At 43.9% G+C, this 24,995-nt stretch overlaps 1 protein-coding gene across 2 annotated transcripts; it reads left to right on the top strand.

Annotated features, from left to right (window-relative positions):
* Positions 1-488: 488 nt before the first annotated feature.
* On the top strand, positions 489-24,995 carry HAL (histidine ammonia-lyase). Of its 2 annotated transcripts, none has more exons than XM_009004401.5 (21): positions 489-548; positions 789-1,129; positions 1,797-1,857; positions 1,964-1,991; positions 2,612-2,686; positions 2,777-2,849; positions 2,938-3,004; positions 3,287-3,324; positions 3,949-4,074; positions 6,599-6,738; positions 7,150-7,197; positions 7,964-8,111; positions 9,010-9,105; positions 9,202-9,260; positions 11,487-11,567; positions 15,009-15,074; positions 15,151-15,316; positions 17,761-17,895; positions 22,140-22,231; positions 22,348-22,417; positions 24,060-24,995. In XM_009004401.5, the coding sequence occupies exons 2-20, from the start codon at positions 883-885 to the stop codon at positions 22,396-22,398; spliced, it is 1,797 nt and encodes a 598-aa protein (XP_009002649.1). In that variant the 5' UTR covers positions 489-548; positions 789-882; the 3' UTR covers positions 22,399-22,417; positions 24,060-24,995. The 2 variants fall into 2 exon arrangements, with proteins under 2 accessions (XP_009002649.1, XP_002752927.1); XM_002752881.6 differs by having other exon boundaries at positions 22,140-22,248.

The following is a 24,995-nucleotide window of genomic DNA, read 5'->3' as shown; positions in this document are numbered from 1 at the left end:
AGGCCCAGAGAAGTCAAATCACTTGCCTACAGGTCACACACTTAGCAAATGGCAGAGACAGGATCTGATCCTAGGTAAATCCTGCACATGCTGGAGGGAGGCAGTCAGTCCCTGCGCCTTCTGATAAGGAGATGGAGGGTAATACTCACCTGATCAAGGCTAACAAGTAGTGGAGCTGGTGCCTCATCCACAGCTGTCGGAGCTCCTGATCGCCAAGCCACAGTGGCTCATTTGTTCAGATGATGACCTTTGGTTGTGAAAATGATCTCTGGCCTTTGAAGTCTTCCCTGGTGGAGAGAAAGCTTCGGGAAACCTTACTGGTGACAGGGAGTAGTTGCTCAATACATATCCGTGGAATAAACAAATGAGTGATGATTGCCTCACTCCTGGTGTCACATTTGGCCAGCAGGACACATTCTACAGTTGAGTAATTCCAGATAAAGACAGGAACATGGTGTTTATAAGCTGCCCTTAATGGAGGAGAACACAGAAAGAAACAAGAGCAGAGGGAGAAATTGGGGACCCTGAAGAAAGGGGGCCAGCAGAAGGTAGGTGCCATCAGGGACAAGAACAGCACCTCCCAAGGTGGGAGACCCCAGGTCTTTCTGGCAGCAGGGCTGGATGGCAGGTGGACAGGAAGCTCACTCCCCTGCATCATCTGCTCATGTCCCCACTGGGCTGCAAAAACCAAAGGGACACTGGGGGCCTCAATAAATATTTGTCCAATGCATGAATGAGTAAAAGCAAAGGAGGGGGAGTGTTTTGAAAGTCTACCCTTGTCCTTCCAGCTGACCACACCCCGGTAGTAGCTCCTACATAAAGCTCTCCCTTCCCGTGACTGCCACCAGCTGAGGACCTCAGGCTGTAGGCTGCAGTGGAACCATGCCCAGGTACACAGTGCACGTCCGTGGAGAATGGCTGGCTGTGCCTTGCCAGGAGGCACAGCTCACCGTGGGCTGGCTGGGCCGCGAGGCCGTGAGGCGCTATATCAAGAACAAGCCCGACAATGGTGGCTTCGCCTCCCTTGATGACGTGCACTTCCTCGTGCGCCGGTGCAAGGGCCTGGGCCTGCTGGACAACGAGGACCTGCTCGAGGTGGCCCTAGAAGACAACGAGTTCGTGGAAGTGGGTGAGTGGCCACAGGAGAGGGCTGCAAGCAGGTGCACTTTGGCCTGGCTTAGTCCTTGCATGCATTGAATCCCCACTTCAGAGAAAATGATGAGCAGACCTCAAGCTTTGCCAAGGCTGGCTCTGGGCAGGTGTGTGCCATGCCTCCGGGGATTTTAAGTCCTCACACAACCCTTTGAGATGGGTAGCATTCTCCCCCACCTTTGACAGCCATGGAGAAATCAGAGAGGAGGTAATTTACCCAGACTCCGGCAGCTAGTAAGTAACAAAGACTAGACTGGTATTCAAGGCTGCAGGTCTGAATCCCCTTGCAGTGACTGAATCATTTTGAAGGTCCTTTTGCCTTTTAAAAGAACCCCCCACCCCATCCCAGACTGGAGGCCAGCAGTTCGGATTTAAAAGAAAATAAAGCTGGGAATGGGGATGGAGGTGGCAGCTCCCTCTTGAACTTCCATCTCAACCCCTGTTCTCTGCCCTGACACCTGCCTCTCTGCTTTTTGCTCTCCTCCTACATAAAGATGCTAAGACCACATGAAACCATCTGAAGTGGTTTTCAAGAAGCCATTTCTATAGAATTGGGCCACTGATGGGCCCTTTCTTGATTTAACAGGGGGAGTGCAGCTGTACAATATGGTCTGTAATGAGTCTCCGGTGCATTCTTGTTTTAGTTATAGAGGGTGATGCCATGTCTCCCGATTTCATTCCATCTCAGCCGGAAGGAGTTTACCTGTATCCTTTCCCACAGGCTCCTTGATCTGCTCTGGGGGTGGCTCCTGCAGATGGTGGGGCTGGGGTTTTTCCACACCACCCTAGATATTCCTTTACCTGGTTACAGATACAGCAAGTACCGGGAACCTGAAAAGGTAAACTTCAAACCATTTTCTTTTTCTTAAGAAAATTCAGGCTTCTTATTTTAGAGGGAGGAAGGCCAGTAAAACTTCTGAGTAAACACTGTCAATTAGAACAGGGCTGGTCAGGCACAGTGGCTCATGCCTGTAGTCCTGGCACTTTGGGCAGCTGAGGTGGGCAGTTCACTTGAGGTCAGCAGTTTGAGACCAGCCTGGCCAACATGGTGAAACCCCGCCTTTACTAAAATACAAATATTAGCCAGATATGGTGGCAACACCTGTAATCCCAGCTACTCAGGAGGCTGAGGCACAAGAATCGCTTGAACCTGGGAGGCGGAGGTTGCAGTGAGCTGCAATTGTGCCACTGCACTCCAGCCTGGGCTGAAGACTCGGTCTCAAAACAAACAAGCAAGCTAACAAACACCACAGGGCTTTATCCAAGTCTGTAATAGGGAAAGGGGGCTTGGAAAGGCATTATGCTTTTGTACCACTCAGCCTCCTCTTATGCAAGCTGGCTTTTTATTTAGCAGTGATCAGGTCTCTGAAGCATCAGTTTGGTTCTGCTGGAGGTGTCCTTACTCTGGTTAGAATAATCAAGTTGTTCAGACTCACTGAGATCCCTTTCTTTTGTGTAGTACATCGCCCTAGATGGAGACAGTCTGACCACAGAGGATCTGGTCAACTTGGGAAAGGGACGCTACAAAATAAAGGTATAGGAGGGGAGGGTGGAGTGTCCTCTGGCCATTTTTGCTGCCTGTGGAAGTCTTTAACCTGCTCAGTTCTGACCAACATATTCCTAGCTTACCCCAACTGCTGAGAAGAGGGTGCAGAAATCCAGGGAGGTCATAGATAGCATCATAAAAGAGAAAACAGGTATCCTTCTATTTTTATGTTATAATTTTTTTTATAAACAAACAAAAAATCCCTGCATCTAACTGTATAATGTCTGCTTTTATCCTAGTCGTTTACGGTATTACTACGGGTTTTGGGAAATTTGCCAGAACCGTAATTCCCATCAATAAGCTACAGTAAGTTTGAAACACACATACATTTGCATTCCACCAACCCCCATCTTTAAAATATTTTTCAACAAGGGAAATAATTCACATTTGCCCCAATATACGGATCAGCAGGATGAGGCTTGGGTTAACTTGCATGTGAGTTGCTGTTGAAAACCCAGGCTGGCTGGTTTCTTCCATTGCCTTCCTTCTCCCTCCAGGGATTTGACCATGATTCCCTTCATGTTCCCAGCTGAGGGAACACTTTCTCACTGCAAGGTATTTAAGAGGGTTTTTACCTTTCTCTTGCAGGGAGCTTCAGGTCAACTTAGTACGCTCACATTCTTCAGGTAAGTCAAAGCGCTGGGTGCCTCCTGATCCCGTGCGATGAGATGAATAAAGCACAGCGCGGTGTGAGTCAGCCAGTCATAGTCACAAACAACCAGTTTCTTGAAACAGCATTTCAAGAACTGGGGCTGAGGTGGGAAGGGATGCAGAAAGAATCAGCTGAGCCTCAGAAAAAAGAATGGGCCAGTGGAGGGATGGGGTTGGGATGAGAACACGTGTCACATCCTGTGGAGAGTGGTGCATTCAGGAAAGGAATAAAGCCTGGAACTCAGAGAATGAGTTGGGATGGGCATAGTGAGATGGGAAAGACTGTCACCAATCAGCGCCCATCAAATGGTAAAGAAGTTGTGCTAAGGTCGCTGGATGCTAAAGGTGGGTGGGAGGTCAGGGGTTCACCGAAGCTTCCCAAAAAGGGGACTTGAGGAGGCAGAACTGGGGTCTTAACTTCTGTCAGGAAGATGGGGCTGGGACAAGCCAGACAGGCAGGAGGGAGAGCAGTCCGACTACCTGAGCTGGGAGGAGAATGTGATAGAGTTTGGACTGCATCTGGGGAAGATGTGAGGAAGGGAGGTTGTCAGGAGACAGGAGTTTCTTTTCTTGGAGAAAACATCAATTCTGTTTTGTAGGTGTTGGGAAACCACTAATACCTGAGAGGTGTCGGATGCTCCTGGCTTTAAGGATCAATGTCTTAGCCAAAGGGTACAGCGGCATTTCGCTGGAGACCCTCAAACAAGTCATCGAAATGTTTAATGGTAATGCAATGGCTCCCCACACGGAACCTCTGCGGAGGCTGGGCATGTACCACAGGGCAGACTTGACTGACCAGATGCTGAGGAAGCATCCCGGATTAGAAGGCATGGCACAATTGAAATGAGTGGGAAATGTGCTTGAGGAAAATAAGGCTAGTTAGATGGGGGAAGAGGAGAAGGTTGATCAGAGATCCACCTTACTCCTGTGAACTTTAACTGATTCGACAAGACCCTTTCCCTAGCATTTGTCATCTTCAAGACTAGAACAGGACTCTTGAGTTTGCCCTTACATTCAAGCCTAACTAGAAGAACCTTGGATTCAGTGGTGCACAAATACGTTTTTAAAAATTGCATAATGATTTTGATGTCCATCTCAAAGACCAATTCAATAGTTCTCGCTGATGCCAGAAAATCTGAAATCGTATGCGCCCCAGGTGATCAAACAGCCAGACTTGCGCACTAAAATCCAACTTCCTGCAAGGGTAGAACAGCAATGCAAAGGGGTTAATGACTGACTTGTAATCATGAAGCCGTGTAGTGGCAGGATATGATGGAACTCACCTCTTTAGAGCTTTCTTCTGGTATAGGAAAATTCTAATATGGAGACCAGATTTGCAGTGGTTGGAGGTAGTGTCCCTTCTCACAGATAAGGGCAAGCTTCTAGGTCAGTGGAGACTCAGAACTCTGCGGGGAAGGAGGAGGAGAAGCAGAGCTGAGGCAGTCACAAAGAACAAAACACATTCTTGAGTTCCCATGTTATGGATGCAAGTGACACATAAATAGGATATGCCAAGGAGTGGAGAGCAATTTGAATGAACAACCTATTATCTATAGGGCTATGCTGAACAGACCACAGTGATTCCAACACCTATTTCTATTTCTACCTTGGTCTGCCATACTACATAGCCCTAAAATCCCAATCACTAACACTCCAACCTTGAACCCACCTGCATTTACGGGTGAGTCTACGGCACTTCTGAGAATTCCCCAAGGTGAACTGTGAGCCAGAAGCTGGTTTGTGGATGGCACTACCATACCCTACTGATATTATTTAACAGTTGGAAAAAAATACCGCTGTCAGGAATCTGATTTTATTTCAGAAGAATGAAGCCTCTTTTTTGGTAGCTTTTTGGGAATTTCTTAGAAAATACTATGTATTCACTGATAAGGGGCAGTGGGGTGGTAGACTGGGTGATTGGCAAAATGTAAAGTCGAGTTGCCGATACCTTCTCTTCCCCTGTTAATGCTTTGGTCTCACTGCTTTCTTCTGGAACATCTTATATTACTTTTCCAATGTCTCCAAACATTTTCCAATAGCTTTGAATGGCTAAATTTGGTCAAATAAATGTCCTTTAATTTTATATTTAGAGAATTTCCAACTTTTTGTTCCTATCATGAACAAATGAATTATTACAAACAACAGCTGGGCCGGGCGCGGTGGCTCACGCCTGCAATCCCAGCACTTTGGGAGGCTGAGGCGGGTGGATCACGAGGTCAAGTGATCAAGACCATCCTGGCCAACACAGTGAAACCCCGTCTCTACTAAAATACAAAAAATTAGTCGGGTGTGGTGGCGCGCACCTGTAGTCTCAACTACTCGGGAGTCTGAGGCAGGAGAATTGGTTGAACCCGGGAGGCGGAGTTTGCAGTGAGCCAAGATCACGCCGCTGCACTCCAGCCTGGAGACAGAGCAAGACTCTGTCTTAAAAACCAAACCAAAAAAACAGCTAGTTCCTGGTCGCATCTTTAAGATACATTGCTAAAATTTCTGCAAGTGGAAGTAATAGGGCAGACTAAAGCATGCATATGTTGAGGGCTTTGCTTCCAGAAGTGTCCTCCCTCCTTCTACTTACTTATTTAGGAGATAGGGTCCTGCTCTGTGGCCCAGGCTGGAGTGCAGTGGTGCAATCTCAGCTCACTGCAACCTCTGCCTCCTGGATTCAAGTGATTCTCCACCTCACTCCCTAACATTGAGTTTGTGTGTGTGACTTTCTTTGGCCAAGAAAATGAGGGTGTGCCTTTCTGGGAGCCCAGGACTAAGAGGTCTAAGAGACTACCTCAGCCTTCCCAGTAGTTGGGACTACAGGCACGTACCACACTTGGTTAATTTTTGTATTTTTCTGTAGAGATAGGGTTTCGCCATATTGCCCAGGCTGGTCTAGAACTCCTGAGCTCAAGCCATCTGCTGCCTCAGCCTCCCAAAGTGCTGAAATTACAGGCGTGAGCCACTGCATCTGGTCCTTCTTTCCTTCTTGCCATCCCTCCCTCCAGCCCTTCCTTCCTCCCTCTCTCCTCTTTTCCTTCCTCTCTTCCTCCTCTCCACCCCCACTCCTCTTTTTCTTTCTATAGTAATTCATCCAGGTCCCTTACACATTAGCTGGGTCTGAGGAATTATCTTTCCCCAGCTATTTATGCCATCAAGTGATAGATACTGGAGGCAGGGCGGAGGGTGGGGGGCGCTCACTGGCAAAGCGCGGAGAGTCAGAGTGCAGTTCTCTTGAACTAACTGCTGCCCACTTCTCTTCAGCCTCCTGCCTGCCCTATGTTCCAGAGAAAGGAACCGTCGGTGCCAGTGGAGACCTTGCCCCACTCTCGCATCTTGCTCTCGGGCTAATTGGAGAAGGGAAGATGTGGTCTCCAAAGAGTGGCTGGGCTGATGCTAAATACGTAAGACTTATCACAGCTTCCATCTGCAGCGATTGCCCGAGGCTGGACACCAGCTGTGCTTGTGGCACAGATGCATGTTCAAGTGTCAGGAGGCAGCAGTAGAGAAGGCGAACCGCTAAGGTGGAAGCTGAACACAAAGGACCTAGAAACCAAAATTTGGGGTTGATTCTGTAGACAATGGAGCCCCTGATTTCAGTACCGAAATTAATTGAAAGATAAGTCCGCTTTCATGACTCAAGAACAGAACTAGAGAATAGACAAGAGAACATAAATAGAGCCAGTTCCTACAGGAATCATCTTTTATAAGATGGATTTTTGGATGTAAAGAGCTATTACTGGATTCCATATGATATTGGAAATAGGCCCATATTTCATTGGATACCCATTTTCATATTTTCAATCATTCTATAGGTCCTGGAAGCCCATGGATTGACACCAGTTATTTTAAAACCGAAAGAGGTAAGGAAACTCAAGGAAAATATGTTCATAGTGCATACATCTTTATTTATGCAAAATTTTCAGTTTTAATGTCAGTCTCAATGGTTTAAATGCAGCTTGCATGTTTAAAATTGATCATTGAAGAAGGGGCACCTCCACCATGAGAATTTAAGATTCTTTATGGCGGGCATGGTCGTGGATGCCTGTAATCTCAGCACTTTGGGAAGCCGAGATGGGTAGATCGCTTGAGCTCAGGAGTCTACACTCCAGCCTGGCAACAAACTAAGACCCTGTCTCATAAAAGATGAAAGATTCTTCAGGCCACAACGCATAAGGGATCCCTTAGGAACTGAAAACTTCAAATCAAGCTCTGTTAGGATCTCTAAGAGATAGATGTTCTCAGCCAAAATTCCTTAGAATGCTCTAAGCTAAGAGTCTTGGACCAGAATTGGGTTTTTCGGATATCTCATCTATCACAGTGAGAATTTAAAGAAGAAATGCAACCTAATGAACTAAAGATTTTATGTGCCATCTACACTCCAGAGCTGCATTGCTGCTTTGGGAATGGGGATACTTAATGAGTGTTTGCCAGATTTATGCTAACAAGTTCACATATGCTGGTACTTATGCTTCAAGGGCTTCAACAAGCATTACTGTCCTGTACTTTAGAAAACATAAACATTAGCTGACTAATTTTTCTCTTATGAAAGCAAAAGACACAAAATGCACTGGTATGTAGGTTCGTTACAATAACCACAGTAGGAAACTTTGCTGTCTACCCCCACAGGGCCTGGCACTCATCAATGGGACGCAGATGATCACGTCCCTGGGCTGCGAAGCCGTAGAAAGAGCCAGTGCTATTGCACGGCAGGCTGACATTGTGGCAGCCCTGACCCTGGAGGTGCTGAAGGGGACCACCAAAGCCTTCGACACTGGTCAGCAGGGTCCTTCCTTTCGGTTGTTACTCATTCACCCAGAGCTGGTGGGGCAGGGTGGTTGAGGTCTTTAGACACAGGAGGGTGGGGGCAGGTGGTAGGGAAGAAAAAAACCCAAGTGCCTATGGCATACCCAGTGTACTGCATCTTCATCTAAGCTATGGCTGATAGCTTAGATACTTGGAAGAACCGCAATTTACAGACAGACCCTGGGAGGAGTTGAGTGACCTGCCTCAGATCACTCGGGGATCTGGGTGTGTCGAGCTCTGTGTTGTCTTAGGAATCTTTTCACAGTACTTTAGGGCTAGAGTAGGATTAGGGTTGGTCCCGACCAGAAAATTAAGAAAGAAAAACTATCAAATTCGTAGCTTATTTAGAAAGTAGTGAATTTCAACAACCCCCCCCAACTATAATACGAAAAGGGCAGAACATGGTCTAAAAGTGACTGAGTTAAATTAGGCCACTGTAGGGTTCCCTTCTATCACTGGCCCCATTCCTTTAAAGTAGGCCCAGTGTCTTGAGTGGAATTCCCAGTGGGCTTAACCTGTAGTTTGCGCTCAGATATTTAAGGCAGGAAGAATCAAGTCAATAAGGAAAACTGTGCTTTTGGAGTTAAGTTTCTAATCCTGAGTGGTAGCTAAGGACCCCTGGGAGTTTTGAGGGCTGTGTCCGCACTATAGATGGTTCTGAGCCACTGATGGTCATTTATTCTAATATCAGAATTACTTGACCTGGTGTGGTGGCTCATGTCTGTAATCCCAGCATTTTGGGAGGCCAAGGTAGGAGGATCGCTTGAGCCCAGGAGTTTGAAACCAGCCTGGGCAATGTAGTGAGACCCCCATCTTTAAAAAATAGATGAATGGAATTATTCAGAGTTTTTCTCCTTCATCAATTTTAGACATTCATGCTCTTCGTCCTCACCGTGGACAAATTGAAGTCGCTTTTCGGTTTCGGTCACTCTTGGACTCAGATCACCATCCATCAGAAATAGCAGGTCTGGGCATGTTTATGGGACTGACCTATTTCGTTATGGGTTATGTGGAAAGAATCCGTACCATGATCTGTCTCCTCCCTTCCACTCCTTCCACAGAGAGTCACAGGTTCTGTGATCGCGTCCAGGATGCATACACCTTGCGCTGCTGTCCTCAGGTAAAAACAAACAAACAAATCAATTTTAAAAAAAGCCAGTAAAGTTTATTTTCTTTTGCCAGGTTCAGGATAAAAAATTTTAAAGCAGGAAAGTGTTAGAAAAACATGTAATGGTTAACTATCGTCCAAACTTCTTACTGTCTCTATGAAAAGTTATGTATATTTTACCTTTATGTGTGCAACTATTGTAAAGCTTTTATTCTCTATGGTGAACTATTTGTTTTCTTTTGATTGCTCAACCTACTTTCAGAGGACAACCTTTATTTTTTGGGGGGGTGAGACAGACAACCAACAGAGAACTTCTTGTTTTGGAGACAGAGTCTCTCTCTGTCACCCAGGCTGGAGTGCAGTGGCACGATCTCAGCTCGCTGCAACCTCCACCTCCCAAGTTCAAGTGATTCTCCTACCTCAACCTCCCGAGTAGCTAGGACTACCGGCGTATACACCATGCCTAATTTTTGTATTTTTAGTAGAGACAGGGTCTCATCATGTTGGTCAAGCTGGTGTCAAACTACTGACCTCAAATGATCCACCCACCTCAGCCTCCCAGGTGCTAGGATTATAACAGGTGTGAACCACCTCACCCGGCCCAGTCAACCGCTTACGTTGATTCAGTGCCCTACCTTTTAAAAATTCTTAGTAATGAAAGTACTATAACAAGTTAATAGAGTTGTACTTGTTCACCCTGTTAAAACTTTAACCAGCTAGTCAGAGGTGTTTATCGGAAAGACTAATTATATCATTTTGCAACTCAAGTGCATAGTAATGGTTACACCTTACTTGCATTTTATGGGCAATCTAAACAATTATAAATGAACTTGTGATGCTTAAGTTTAAATTAAAAATGCAGATGACCTGGGTTGGCGTTAGGCATTCTGTAGTGCAGATGTATAATTTACATATGGCTAATTGCCATATGTAATTAGCAATAAACAGTATTTCAGTCTGTGCCAAATTTCAGTCTATGGTGTAATACAGAGTCCTCCCTAGAATACATACCATTATCTCCCTTTACTCAGCAAGTTATCTTTCTAGCTAGCTTATTAAACAATAGATCAAAAACATCTATGGGAAAGAATTGCCAAATTAGATCTGCTAGAAGAATAACTCCTGATGTAAGAGTTCCCTGATATTTTAATAATGATAGCAGATTCCAGGTGACAGGCAGCATTATCACTCTTTCATGTATTAGTTAATTTAATCTTCCCAACTATGAGAAAGATCCTCTCCCATTTTGCAATGGGGAAACTGAGGCACAGAGTTAAGTACCTTCCCCAAGATCACATAGCTAGAGTATTACTTCCTTGATTTCTGGGAGAAGCCAGAAGGCAGGTGCTGCTTTAAAGCACTGTGGGTGTCTTTGGGCTTGGTAGAGGGTAGCTGCCTTATATGTGAGCCTTTTCTAATGTGAAACCTTCATGCTTCACGAACTTTTCCTCCTTGGATAATAGCTACCATTTGCGTAATCTGTGAGTTACATCTAAGAATTTGTTTGCATTATTTTATGTACTTCTCAAAAGCCATAAGTGCTACTGTCTGTTTTCTACATCTTCTCTTTTATTTTTTGAAATGGAGTTTCGCTCTTGCTGCCCAGGCTGGAGTGCAATGGCGCGATCTTGGCTCACCAAAACCTCTTCTTCCTGGGTTCAAGCAATTCTCTTGCCTTATCCTCCCAAGTAGCTGGGATTACAGGCATGCACCACCACATCCAGCTAATTTTGTATTTTTAGTAGAGACGGGGTTTCTCCATGTTGGTCAGGCTGGTCTCAAACTCCCGACCTCAGGTGATTCACCCACATCGGCCTCCCAAATTGTTGGGATTACAGGCATGAGCCACCATGCCTGGCCTTCTCTTTTAACTATAAAAATAAGGAACTTGCCTAAGTCCTACCACTAACCTGGGAATGAATCTGCCTGTGTCTAGAGTTGGCATTCTGCCTCCTACACCACGCTGCCTTTTATAGATTGATCTAATGTGAATACAAACGATCATGAATTTATTCCAATTAGTTTCAGTGAAAACCCAAAAGATTTGTAACAAAATTATCTTCACGTTCAAAATGAACAGAGTATGATTTCCATGGTTATAACTTTAAGATAAGATCTTCTATATTCTTTTAAGACAAGATCTGTCCCCACTTTCCCAGGAACGACAGAATATTGGCACTCTTCAGATAATCAATGGGTAATAAATGGGTCATATATCTTATTTTGATTGTATTTTAGGTCCATGGTGTGGTGAATGATACAATAGCATTTGTGAAGGACATCATTACCACAGAACTGAACAGCGCAACAGATAATCCTGTATCTTTTGATGGTCTACTAACCTGCAATTATAGAATAGCAGCTGGTAATTTTAGGATCTACCGAAGCAATCATTTTGTGTAGCTTCTCAGTTCTATTGCTCCATTTCACAGAGTAAACGTATCAGTATCTGAGGCCCAGAGGTGAAGTGACTTTCTTCAGGTTAGAGCTGGTAAGTGGCAGAGGTGGGCCTGGGAACTTACTCTCAGGTTCCAAGTCTAACATGCTGTACTTACTTTTTTTTTTTTTTTAATCATGCAGGATTGTTGCATAGGTACAACATGGCAAGGTGGTTTGCTGCCTTCATCCCCCCATCACCTATATCTGGTATTTCTCCCCTCATTATCCCTCCCCACCCTCATGCTGTACTTTCAAAACGGACCCATTCAAGATTCAAGAAGCTACTTCCAGCACTGGCTGACACGTTTCCCGAAGACACTTGCCCTAAAACCCACTGCCAAGGTTGCTGGTGGAAGGATGATGATCTAGGTCACAAATGTAACTGCAGAGGCACTGGACAGTTTATGCAGGCCTCTCTGCTTCGAGTGAGAGCAGTTTGTGCTACACAGAGGTCAGCCTTTAAACACTTACCAAAGTATTGATTAAAGAGCTATGGCTTCCCCGTCCTGAGGTTTTGGCTTTTTTTTTTTTTTTTTTTTTTGAGAGAAGTCTCACTCTGTCTCCCAGATTGCTCAGTGGAACAATCTCAGCTCTCTGCAACCTCCGCCTCTCAGGTTCAAGAGATTCTCCTGCCTCAGCCTCCTGAGTAGATGGGATTACAGGTATGCACTACCAGGCCCAGCTAATATTTGTATTTTTAGTAGAGATGTGGTTTTGCCCTGTTGGCCGGGCTGGTCTCAAACTCCTGACCTCAAGTTATTCACTTGCCTCGGCCTCCGAAATGCTGGGATTACAGGCGTGAGCCACCACACCTGGCCCCTATCCTGAGTTTTTATTTTTCACTTCACTCAAATTAGTCCTTTTGCATTTGTACAGAGAAATAGTAAGACTGTTTCCATTTCTCAAGAACGGAGCTCCTGTCTTCCTAATGGTGTGGCTGATCTCAGAGCCACCTGGTTTTTGCTATGGAAAGTTCCATGATGGCTTAGTTCCCCAGATGTTGAGGTGATCAGTCAGGAGTCACACTGGCAGTTTTCACGGAGGCAGCACTGCTTCGGAAGACAAACCCCTTTGGAATCTATTTTTCCTTTTCCACAGCCCTCAGTTTGAATCCCTGAGAAAGCGCTGAATCAGCAGCCCTGAAAGCAGGTCATGCCTTGGGCTAGCAGAGGGTTATGTGATAGCTGTGTACGGTTTTCCATGAGATGGTTTTCGTACATCTCGTGGGAAAAGTAAGCTTTCACACAAGCTTACTTCAGAAAGTGTTTTATGTTCTCTCAAATAAGCCTCAGAAACTGTGGGTCTCCCCGTTTACGTCACCACCACACTATCCCCCAAATGGAATAGTAGTTTTTATGAACTCTATGTAGTCTTATCTCATGTACCAGTCTTTTCACTATAGGGAAGAGGTATCCATTCTTCACTGACATCATGTCTTTAAAGGGTATGTCATAGTGTTTTTAGAAATTACCATTCAATTACTGGATATGGGGGAGGGGATACATAATTTCCCCAGTGAATTCTTCTGCTACCACTTGCCTCAGCAAGAATTTCAAAAAACTCCTTTATTTTTTCAATTAAAGATTGCTAATTATTGGCCATGCACGGTGGCTCATGCCTGTAATCCCAGTATTTTGGGAAGCTGAGGCAGATGGATCACAAGGTCAGGAGTTCGAGACCAGCCTGGTCAACATGGTGAAACCCGTCTCTACTAAAAATACAAAAATTAGCTTGTGGTGGCATGAGCCTGTAGTTCCAGCTACTCAGGAGGCTGAGGTGGGAGAATCACTTGAACCTGGGAGACGGAGGTTGCTGTGAGTCGAGATCATGCCACTATACTCCAGCCTGGATGACAGAACAAGACTCTGTCTCAAAAAAAATGCTAATTATTGATAAATTTCAAATAGGCTAATATTTGGGAGTTCTCCTGCAATAGTGGCGTTACCTGAAAGGATATGTTTCTCAATTTTCTATTGCAGATACAGAGCCCCATCAAACATGATGAATATTACGGGAGTTAAATTCTAATTGTTTTAGTCTAATAGCCAACAAACAAACCTGGAACAACCTGAGGACAATAAAACACATTTAAGTTCTAAATTGATACAGAATTCCATTGCCACAGGGATTCAGAGAATGGAGAGGAGTCTGGATCCAAAGAGCTAGGCCCAATGGGCTCACAGTTAGATGGGCAGAACAGAGTAATGCACACTTGATGAGGATAATGTAACACATACATCTTCAACTCTTTCAAAGTCAGAACCTTTCTTGCAGACAGCAACTTCTCAGTTAATAAGTAATGAATATTCTTTAGGCCAGGAGACAAAAACTAGTTCTTTAGAACCAGGAGGGAGGATCTGTTACTGCCTTTGTCTGGGTGCTTGCTGGTGCTTACTTTTAAGTAAAGTGCATGGTAGAATAGAATTATCTCAGGCTGGGTTTGGTGGCTCACACCAGTAAATCCAGCATTTTGGGAGGCTGAAGCAGGGAGATCACTTGAAACCAGGAGTTCAAGACCAGCCTGGTCAATATGGCAAAACCCTGTCTCTACTAAAAATACAAAATTAGCTGGGTGTGGTGGCACACATCTATAATCCCAGCTACTCAGGAGGCTGAGACACAGGAATTGCTTGAATCCGGGAGGCAGAGATTGCAATGAGCTGAGATGGTGTCAATGCACTCCAGCCTGGGCAACAGAGTAATACAGAAAATTTAAAAAAAAATTATCTCTGAGAGTAATAATATTCAGCAAATCTAAACTTGTCATTTACTTAAAATGGATTCATGAGGACATATTGGCTGCCATCTGCTCTTGAACACTGCCACCAGATTACTGAATGAAGAATTCGAAGATTTTCCCAAAATTGATCGTTCCAGACATTTGATAGTTGCTCATCAGCAAAGTTTTCCATTCAACAGATTCTTCTATGGAACCCAAGTTTGCAGTGCCCATTGAAGAAACAGAATTTGTTTTCAGACAGATTTTTTGGTCTCTGTTTTTAAGTTTCAGGTTATATACTTTTTGAGGGCAGGTACTAACCACCAGGTCAGTACAGTTATGGGGCTTGAGAATCTAATCTCAAGAGAAAACATCATTTCAAGGTTCACATTCCTTCTGCTTCCAATTGGGTGTACGTAATCTGCCTTTTTTTTTTTTTGGCTTTTGTGCCCCTTTATGTCTCTTGCAGGAAGACTTGTTTCTTTCCCTCCATCCCACATTTGTACATGGACTGCCACCTCCACGTTAAAATGAGGGCAGGAAGGGGTTGTACTTGAATGGGCCGGCAAACGTTATCTTCAATCCTTAACTTCTTTTGAAAGATGGTCTTCGCCAGTAGGGGAGAGACAATTTCTGGAGGAAACTTCCATGGTGAATACCCGGCCAAAGTAAGCTTTTTAGAACTGCTCTTGACCCAGAAAGCACGTTCCAATACAGGCTGACTGAATGGAGACCCTCTTTCAGGCCCTAGACTACTTGGCCATTGGCATCCATGAACTTGCTGCAATCAGTGAGAGAAGAATCGAGCGGCTCTGCAATCCCTCCCTCAGTGAGCTGCCTGCCTTCCTGGTGGCTGAAGGTGGTCTGAACTCTGGGTTCATGATAGCCCACTGCACGGCAGCAGCTCTCGGTAAGGACACCACCCTTTTCCCAGAACACATGGCTGTCCATCTAAGGGTCTTTCCGTTTCGCCTGTAAGTATCAAATGTGGTCTGTGACCGAGATCTAACTTTTCATCCTAGCTGTCTCAGTGCAAATGTAACAGGTTAACGCTCATATTTTTCAGAAAAAATATTTTAAAACTTTAATACTGTTTACCAAAATATAATGATTCAATAATTATATTTATTGGATAATTATATTTCAATATAATAATGGTAATGGATAAGGCTGTAATGGATAATTTCTCTGAGGAATGCAATTGACATTGCATATAAACTTCACCTCTATAGCTTTTTTCCAAATCTCATTTGAAGATTACCAGAAAAAGACTAAGATGCTTATAGTTAATGGTGAAACTTGAACCAACCTATAATTAAACTTTGGATACATTTCAGTAGATATACCAACCACTAAAAACAAAAAGATATTATTGCAACATACAAAAATGCTTATAAGAAGTGAGATAACCTCTATGAAGATTGAGCTTCAATGTAGATGATTTCTGACTCACAATTGTAAGAGACAGATTAACACATCAGAACAGTGCCTGGCACCAAGTAAGGGCTAAGGGCCTCATTTAAGTTCATGCACTTAATTGTCACAACTTCACCTGAGGTAAGTGCCATTATTGTAACTTTAAATGAGTATCTGAAGATCCGAGAGTTAAGTGACTTGCCCAATCTTGTACAGTTGGGAAGATGTAAAGCAGAATTCAAACCCATGAGTTTCGACATGCAAAAATGTGCTCTTACTTCTACTAATGAGGATCTCATTTTCATCAATACTTATCCTAAAATAGGGTTGTCAAATTTAAGAAACACAGGATGACCAGTTACATGTGAATTATTTGGGACACACTTATACTACAAAAATTAAGTTTTTAATCTGAAATCAAAATTTAATGGGCATTCTGTCCTTTATCAAACACCTCTATGCTGAAAGGCAGGATAGCATGAGTCATGTGCAAAGACACTAGATCAGAAGCCCAGTGCTGCCATTTACCAGCGGTGTGAGCCTCTTTAGCCTGTTGATCCTCAGTTCACCCCTGCATTAAATGGAGATGATACGTTTACTTAAGGGGGTTGTTTGCAGGATTAAATGAACTGATGCATATAAAGCCTGGCACAGTGTAAGCACTCAATAAATACTAGTTACTATTAATATCATTTCCAACCAACAAAGCCACTAAATTCCCCTCCTCTGACCCATTGTCTTCTATTTGCTCACTTGCTTATTAATAAAATACCACTTTAAGAGGTAGAAACTTCTCACAATAACACGGTAATAGAGGAGTAGTCATTGATTTCTAGAGAATATGATGGACATCGGGAAAACTCATTTGAATACGTTTTAATTTCCCAAGCTGCCTATTGAGGTTGCGTGGCTTGCTTTCATTGCAGTACAATTAGTGTTTTTTTTCTGTTTGGTTTTTTTTTTTGGCCCCTGTAAGTTATCTTTCTGAACAAACCTCACCACAGGTTGCTTATCCATATAGTCCTCAGTTTAGGGTCCAAGGGCTTGGGACTTACAGTGCTGAAACCTGGAAAGTCCTTGGGAAACCAGCATGACCATGACAAACTAGCATGGCCCTAGTTTAAAGCAAGATAATCTTAGGATCCGATCCCATACAGCATAGAAAACAACTGAAGCTTCACTCATGACCACTCTTAAAGCCTGAGAAAGAGGAGACGAGCCTTTGAGTCCGACTTTTCCAGACTTCTAAGCTAGGGGGAGGGAACTTCGTAATCTAAGTCCTTGCTACTTATAGTCCTCAGACCAACAATATGGCCATCACCTGAGAGTCTGTTAGAACAGCAAAATCTCAGACCCCACCCAAAGCTCAGTAGCTTTGTTATAACAAGGTCCCCAAGTGATTCATGTGCACAGGAAAGCTTAAGAGTCCCGAGTCTTGGTCCTCCCTAGAATTCCCCCACCTCCCAGATATTTCTGGCAGTCATCGAGCCCCTGTTTAAACCCAGAACATCCACGTACAACATCCTTGAACAGTTTAATGTGTTAAATCTTCTTGCCCAAGATTTGTGGGTCCAGCCTCAGTCCCTAAATGCCACACCTGAATACTGGTGACACAACAAATTGATCTCAAGCTCCTGAAAATGGCCACCATGTCTCTTTCTCCCCTAGTCTCCCTGGCATGCTAAATGCCTCCCAGGTTTTCAGCTCCCCCATCCTGGTCTTACCTCAGAACTCACTATTGCTTCAGAGTCCTCACTTGGGGTAAAAAAACGACCTGCTTCCTTTTCCTAAAGAAACTTTCCACCATCGGTGCTTGGATAATGGCCAAGATCTTCTGAAAAGGGTATCCCAGGCTGTGGAGATTCTGTGGAAGCCACGAGTCCCTTTGGCAGCTCTTCCCATGAGGAATGCTTCTTAACTGGCACTGGTCTCTTGCAGTTTCTGAGAACAAGGCTCTATGCCATCCCTCGTCTGTTGACTCCCTCTCCACCAGCGCGGCCACGGAGGACCACGTCTCCATGGGAGGATGGGCAGCGAGGAAGGCCCTCAGGGTCATTGAGCACGTGGAGCAAGGTAATGCTGATGAGTCCTGGATGGTGGGCCTCCCTGATAGACCACTGTGCCCGTGGTTTTCGAGTGGGATCTCCCACTACAACATCAGCATCACCTGGGAACTTGCTAGGAAGGCAGACTCAGGCCTCCTTCCAGATCAGCTGATTCAGAAACTCCAGGATAAGAGGTGAGCAACCTGTGTTTAACCAACCCTCCAGGTGATTCTGATCTTCAATAAAGATTAAGAAACAGCCATGCAGAACTAAGCTGGTCCCTTGGCTGGCATTTTTTTGGAGTTTTTTCTTTTTTATTTATTTTTTTGAGACAGGATCTCTATCTGCCACTCAGGCTGGAGTGCAGTGATGCGACTATAGCTCACTGCAGCCTTGAACTCCTGGGCTCAAGTGATCCTCCTTCCTTAGCCTCCTAAATAACTGAGCCGACAGGCATGTACCACCACGCCTGGCTAATTTTTTAATTATTTGTAAAGATGGGGTCTTGCTGTGTTGCCTCTGCTGGTCTCAAAATCTTGGCCTTAAGCAATCCCCTGAACTTACCCTACCAAAGTCCAAAGTGTGTGGTTTTTTTTTTTTTTTTTTGAGACAGAGTTTCACTCTTGTTACCCAGGCTGGAATGCAATGGCGCGATCTCGGCTCACCGCAACTTCCGCCTCCTGGGTTAAGGCAATTCTCCTGCCTCAGCCTCCTGAGTAGCTGGGATTACAGGCACGCGCCACCATGCCCAGCTAAATTTTTGTATTTTTAGTAGAGACGGGGTTTCACCAAATTGACCAGGATGGTCTCGATCTCTTGACCTCGTGATCCACCTGTCTCGGCCTCCCAAAGTGCTGGGATTACAGGCGTGAGCCTCCGTGCCCGGCCTGTTTTTGTTTTTGTTTTTGTTTTTTAAATGAGACTTTTAAAACATCCTCCATGTGGAGAGAAGCATACCATGAACTCACACACCCCACCTTGATTCGACAGCACGTTTGCTTCATTTTTTTCTTTTTCTTTTCTCAAATTACTTTCAAGCAAATCCTCAACATTCTATCATTTTATTTCTACATACTTTCTCTCTTAAGTATGAATGCTTTCTAATCTATCATGAAGCTGTTATCACACCCAACAAAATTCAACAATAAATCCCATGATCACCACTAAACACATATTCAAATGTTCCTCATTAATGTCTTTACAGTGAGTTTGTTCAAATTAGAATTCAAGGCCCACGTTTCACATTTGATTGTCATGGTTTTAAGAGTCTTTTAATCTAGAATAGTCCCCCTCTCTTATTTTTTTATTTTTATTTTTATTTTTTTATGTCATTGACTAGTTAGAAACCCAGGTGAGCTTTTCTGGAGAAAGACTGATATTCTGGATTGACCTGTTAGTTTCCTTGTGATATCACTTTTAACTTGTTCTTTGTCCCATGCATTTCATGTACATTGCAGTTGACCCTAAGAACGTGGTAAGACTTAGATCCAACCCTTTTAGCCAAGAGACTTCATAAAGAAAGTTGTGTTAGGCCAGCCTCTCTCTGCTATGCTATCTTAATTGATGTTTATTTTGTGGATTTTTTTTTTCTTTTTGGAAACAGAGTTTCACTCTGTCATCCAGGCTGGAGTGCAGTGGTGTGACCTCGGCTCACTGCAACTTCTGCCTCCCAGGTTCAAGTGATTCTCCTGCCTCAGCCTCCCAAGTAGCTGGGACTATGGGTGCACACCACAAAGCCAATTTTTGTATTATTAGTAGAGACCGGGTTTTACCAGTTGGCTGGGCTGGTCTCAAACTCCTGACCTCAATTGATCCGCCCACCTCAGCCTCCCAAAGTGTTGGGATGAGTCACCACGCCGGTCCTGTTTATTTTGTTTTTTAAGGAAAGAGAAATGGCTTTCCTTTAGGCATTTTTCTCTAAGTTTATCCAATAGTACTGAAGGCAGATGGCTGATAAAAGAATATCTCAATTTGAAGATAAATGTGAGAGTTCAGTCCTTTTTTTGGTAATTGTTGTATTGAGATATAATTCACATATCTTATAATTCACCCACTTAAACTGTACAGTTTAATGGTTTTAGTATATTGACAGAGTTGTGCATCCATCGCCACAATCGATTTTAGAACATTTGCGTCAGCCCTGTTTCCTGTGTTTCAGCTCTGACCTCCCTGTCCTCCCTACTCCCCCAGTCCTAGTACTCGTCCAAATCTACTTTCTGTCTCTGTCTTTGTTTTTATTTGTTTTCCTATTCTGCACAGTTCAGGTGAATGGAATCCCTTGGTCTTTTGTGTCTGGCTTTTTTCAGCTAGTGCAATGTTTTCCTTTTCTAATTTTTCATATAATTTTGCTCCTTCTAATGGTAAAACGTGTTCAAGGCTCATTCATGTTGTAGCATGTATCAGTTTGTTTTTCCTTTTTATACCCAAATAATAGTCCATTATGTGAAAATGCCACATTTCGTTTATCCTGTCATACAGTTGATTTGTTTCCACATTTTGGCTAATATGAATAGTCCTCTATGAATATGTACAAGTTTCTGTGTGGACGTATGTTTTCATTTCTCTAGTGTGGAATTGCTGGGTCACATGGTAACTCTATGTTCATCTTTTTAGGAACTTCCAGACTGTTTCAATGTGGTTACACCATGTTATGTTCCCACCAGCAGTATTTGAGGGTTGTGATTTCTCCACATCCTTGCCAGGACTTTTTTATTTTTTTGAGACAGGGTCTCCCTCTGTCACCCAGGCTAGAGTGCACAAGGCCCACTGAAGCCTTGACCTCCTGGTATTAGACAGTCATCCCACCTCAGCCTCCTGAGTAACTGGGACCACAGGCATGGGCCACCATGCCCAGCTAATATTTTCATTTTTTGTAGAGATTTTTATTTTTTTCTTGCTATGTTGCCCAGGCTAGTCTCAAACTCCCAGGCTCAAACGATCCTCCTGCCTCAGCTCCCAAAGTGCTGGGATTACAGTACGGAGCCACCGCGCCTGGCCTAGCACTCGTTATTATCAATCCACCACAATGTGTTCCTTGTGTTTACTCTTCACATGGATTCTCTATTGAACATGTTGCTCTGGCTTTACTTCTCGAATAATATGAATATATGAATAATATGAATATGAATAATATCTCTTCTCACCCACCGACTCCTCACTCAACTTCTTTGATCAAGATGGATGACAACTGTTTCCTATTTCCACCTTTATGTAAATTTCAAGTTGCTTTGAGTTTTGCTCTTCTCTTTGGCTTGAGATACTTGGCCCACAGACCTCTGTCAAGGATTTGAAGGAGTCAGTGAATGAGCAAGTGAGTCTACAGTTGCCCAGGAACTAACTCTGTCATGTCCGTTTCAAGCCTTCAAGCTTAAAGGCTCTCAAGTCCACTAAAGCCGAAGTTCTAGAAATCAGGAATCTGTGTATTGTCTTTCTTTAGCTAAGAACACTTATTAAATGTGCCATACCTGCAATAAATTCTGAATATTGAAATCTGTATTTCTCTATATTTATCCCAGTCTAGGTTATGAACAGGTTTTTAATGAAATACAATTCAAGGTTAAACCACTTTGGATGCCATGATTTGACAAGAAAATTCATTTAGAAGCTTAAAGTTGATCAGACTGTCTGGGTGGTTAACTCAAATAGAGTATTAAAAACATTTGACTTGTTGTCTTTCAATTTATGAAGTACATTATGAGCTCTGGTGAGGGCAGACAGGTCAAAACGGGAGAGAATGAACTTGTGGAATTTATTGTGGATCTGGAAGTAATTTTTCATCTTCTAGTCCAATATCCCCACCCCGCAATTCATATGGAATTGGAAACCACGAGAAGTAAGGCTTCTTGATGAAATGCATACAATTATATAATAGAGCTGTGGCTCAAGATGAGAAGCAGCTGTTCTTCTGACTTCCTTCCCTACCCACATGACCCAAACGTGGCCGGCAAACCTTGGTTAGAGAATGTTAACAGGGGACATGGAAGACTTTGCTAGCACAGATGAATGCGCAGCTTCCTGGGTAGGTGTGCAGGTCTGGTAATTATTCAGGTAAATGTCTCAATTCTCCCCTTCTCAGCATTAAAGATACAGTCAAGGGGTTAGAAAACAGATGAAAATGGCAACTAAATATCAACACAACTTCATTCTACCCACAGACAGAGAGCAAACCATCTGTTAGTTGGCTGGTGATGGCTGTCAACTTTGGGAAATCCACATTCTTCAATCATGAAGTCAGACTTTCATCAGATACCCTCTTGGAATTTCTTGTTTCAGTGCTGGCCATCGAACTTCTTGCAGCCTGCCAGGGCATAGAGTTTCTACGTCCCCTGAAAACAACCACTCCATTGGAGAAGGTCTATGACCTGGTACGCTCTGTTGTAAGGTATATTCAAACAGGTCTCTGAAATTTTCATCATTTCAGCACTGTGAACCTTGGCAGGGCTTACTGTTTGGCTGATGGGTGGCTGTGCTCTCTCTGTAGGCCCTGGATAAAAGATCGCTTCATGGCCCCGGACATCGAGGCAGCACATAGGCTGCTCCTGGAGCAGAAGGCAAGCTGGCCTTTTGGCTTGTTTCTTAATTTTTAATTGTTACGTAATCCCAGCACTTTGGGAGGCTGAGGTAGGTGGATCACCTGAGGTCAGGAGTTCAAGACCAACCTGGCCAACATGGTAAAACCCTGTCTCTACTAAAAATACAAAAAAAAATTAGTCAGGTGTGGTGGCAGTCACCTGTAATCTCAGCTACTCAGGAGGCTGAGGCATGAGAATCACTTGAATCTGGGAGGCGGAGGTTGCAGTGAGCCAAGATTGCGCCACTACACTCCAGCCTGGGGGATAGTGAGACTCTGTCTTAATAAATAAATAAATAAATAATAAACAAAGGGGTTGGTGAGTGGGAGGTAAAAAGTAACCAAGGACCTGAGGCAGCGTCTCTCTAACATTAATGTGGATATGAATTTATTGGGCATCTTTTTAAAATGCAGGTGTGAATTCAGTGGGTCTGGGGTGAAGGCCAAGATTCTGACTTGTCCCAGGTGCTGCTGATACTTCAGGGGCACAGGCCACACTTTGAGTAGCAGGGACAAAGGAACAGAGCACCTGTGGCATGGAAATAGGACAACAGGGAAATTCAATTCACTGCCTTTTATCGTTTAAGGCTTGCTTTAGAGGCCGGGTGCAGTGGCTCACGCCTGTAATCCCAGCACTTTGGGAGGCCGAGGTGGGTGGATCACGAGGTCAAGAGATCGAGACCATCCTGGTCAACATGGTGAAACCCCGCCTCTACTAAAAATACAAAAAATTAGCTGGGCATGGTGGTGTGTGCCTGTAATCCCAGCTACTCAGGAGGCTGAGGCAGGAGAATTGCCTGAACCCAGGAGGTGGAGGTTGTGGTGAGCTGAGATCGCGCCATTGCACGCCAGCCTGGGTAACAAGAGCGAAACTCCATCTCAAAATATAAAAATAAAAAGGCTTGTTTTAGAAAACACACAGGTCCAGGCCATGCGTGGTGGCTCACACCTGTAATCCCAGCACTTTGGGAAGCCGAGGTGGGCAGATCACTTAAGGCCAGGAGTTCGAGACCAGCCTGGCCAACATGGTGAAACCCCACCTCTACTAAAAATACAAAAATTAGCCGGGCCTAGTGGCGTGGGCGTGCACCTGTAATCCCAGCTACTCAGGAGGCTGAGGCACAAGAATTGCTTGAACCTGGGAGGTGGAAGTTGCAGTGAGTTGAGATCATGCTACTGCATACCAGCCTGGGTGACAGAGTAAGACTCCGTCTCACAAAAAAACACACACACACACGCACACATGCACACACACACACACACACACACACACATCCTGTTAGACCCTGGAGCAATGATCCTTCACTATGTCCACACTGAATTCCCTGGGTTTTGTTTGTTATTTGTTTGCTGGCTTGTTTTGCTTTGGAAAAGTATGCAGCTTAAAATCTTTATGATGATTTTAGAAAGTTTTGGACTTTGTATATTTAAAGTCTTTAAGGCAACCAAAGACCAATTGACACAGGTCATGTGTCAAATGGCTTAGAATAAAAGCAAGCAAACAGCAGCTGTGTGTCCAGTTATGTATAGAGGAAGTTTTGACTTTGGATGAAGTTGATGTTTAATAGCATGTGGAAACAAGGTCATCGATATTTCAACTTTGTTTTGTCCTTGCTTTTCAGGTTTGGGAAGTAGCTGTACCCTACATTGAAAAATACAGAATGGAGCATATTCCAGAATCCAGACCTCTTTCTCCAACAGCCTTTTCACTGCAATCTCTGCGCAAGAAATCCACCAAAATCCCAGAGTCTGAGGATCTTTAACGGGCTTTGTCGTGGAGTGGCAGATCAGAGGGCAGTTTGTTTAGCACAAAGAAATACTAGGCTGAAGGAGAGACCCGAGAACTTTCCTAGGTAGATCAATCCATTGCATAATTCAGTTCTTTTAACACCTGCTTTGGCTAGGCTGATGGTAGCATTCTAGTCACTAAATTCAGCACTGGGTTCTTGTCATGGTTTGAGACACACCAGGTGTTTTCAGATTTTAGGAGTTTTTTTTCTTTCTTAACAATTTCAATAGGCCACTCACTCTTTTTTTTTTAACACGGGGTTTCACCATGTTGGTCAGGCTGGTCTTGAACTCCCGACCTCAGGTGATCTGCCACCTTGGCCTCCAAAATGCTTGGATTACAGGCGTGAGCCACCATGCCCGGCCTAGGCCACTCACTCTTAAGGGTGAGAAGAATAACCACACTTGCATGTGTCTGCTTTTTGCTCTTAGCATTAGATGAATTCATATTTGGAAACAGATCGATAGTATTTTTTTTCTAAAACATTAGACTTTAGTTAACCTTATTATTATTTTTTTAATTTGCTTCAACAAGCTCTCCACCAGTTGACTTTCTTTGGCTGATTTTACTTTGCATGATATGCCTTAATATGCCTTTCAAGTCATAATTTATTCTTAAGCTGCTTTTTTCTTCTATTAATTGGATCATAGTAAAGAGTAGTCAGTAGGTCTTAAGCTATTAAATAGAGATTAAAACCAACAAGGGATTTCATGTGCAAAGGAGATAAGGAATGAATATAAAGATTGCTACTTGGACGGCTCTTATTAAA

The sequence above is a fragment of the Callithrix jacchus genome, chromosome 9 (genome assembly GCF_049354715.1).
Source record: "Callithrix jacchus isolate 240 chromosome 9, calJac240_pri, whole genome shotgun sequence".
In the NCBI taxonomy this organism is placed as follows: Eukaryota; Metazoa; Chordata; class Mammalia; order Primates; family Cebidae; genus Callithrix; species Callithrix jacchus.
The sequence above is the reverse complement of the archived record's forward strand: the minus strand, read 5'-3'. Positions and strand labels throughout refer to the sequence as shown.

What these genes read in the sequence shown, in the direction of transcription:
- HAL (XM_002752881.6), top strand. Translation starts at nt 883, where the DNA reads ATGCCCAGGTACACAGTGCACGTCCGTGGAGAATGGCTGGCTGTGCCT. An exon ending in TTATTTTAAAACCGAAAGAG is followed by an intron (nt 7,198 to 7,963) that starts GTAAGGAAACTC and finishes CTACCCCCACAG; the next exon opens with GGCCTGGCACTCATCAATGG. An exon ending in ATGGTGAATACCCGGCCAAA is followed by an intron (nt 15,075 to 15,150) that starts GTAAGCTTTTTA and finishes ACCCTCTTTCAG; the next exon opens with GCCCTAGACTACTTGGCCAT.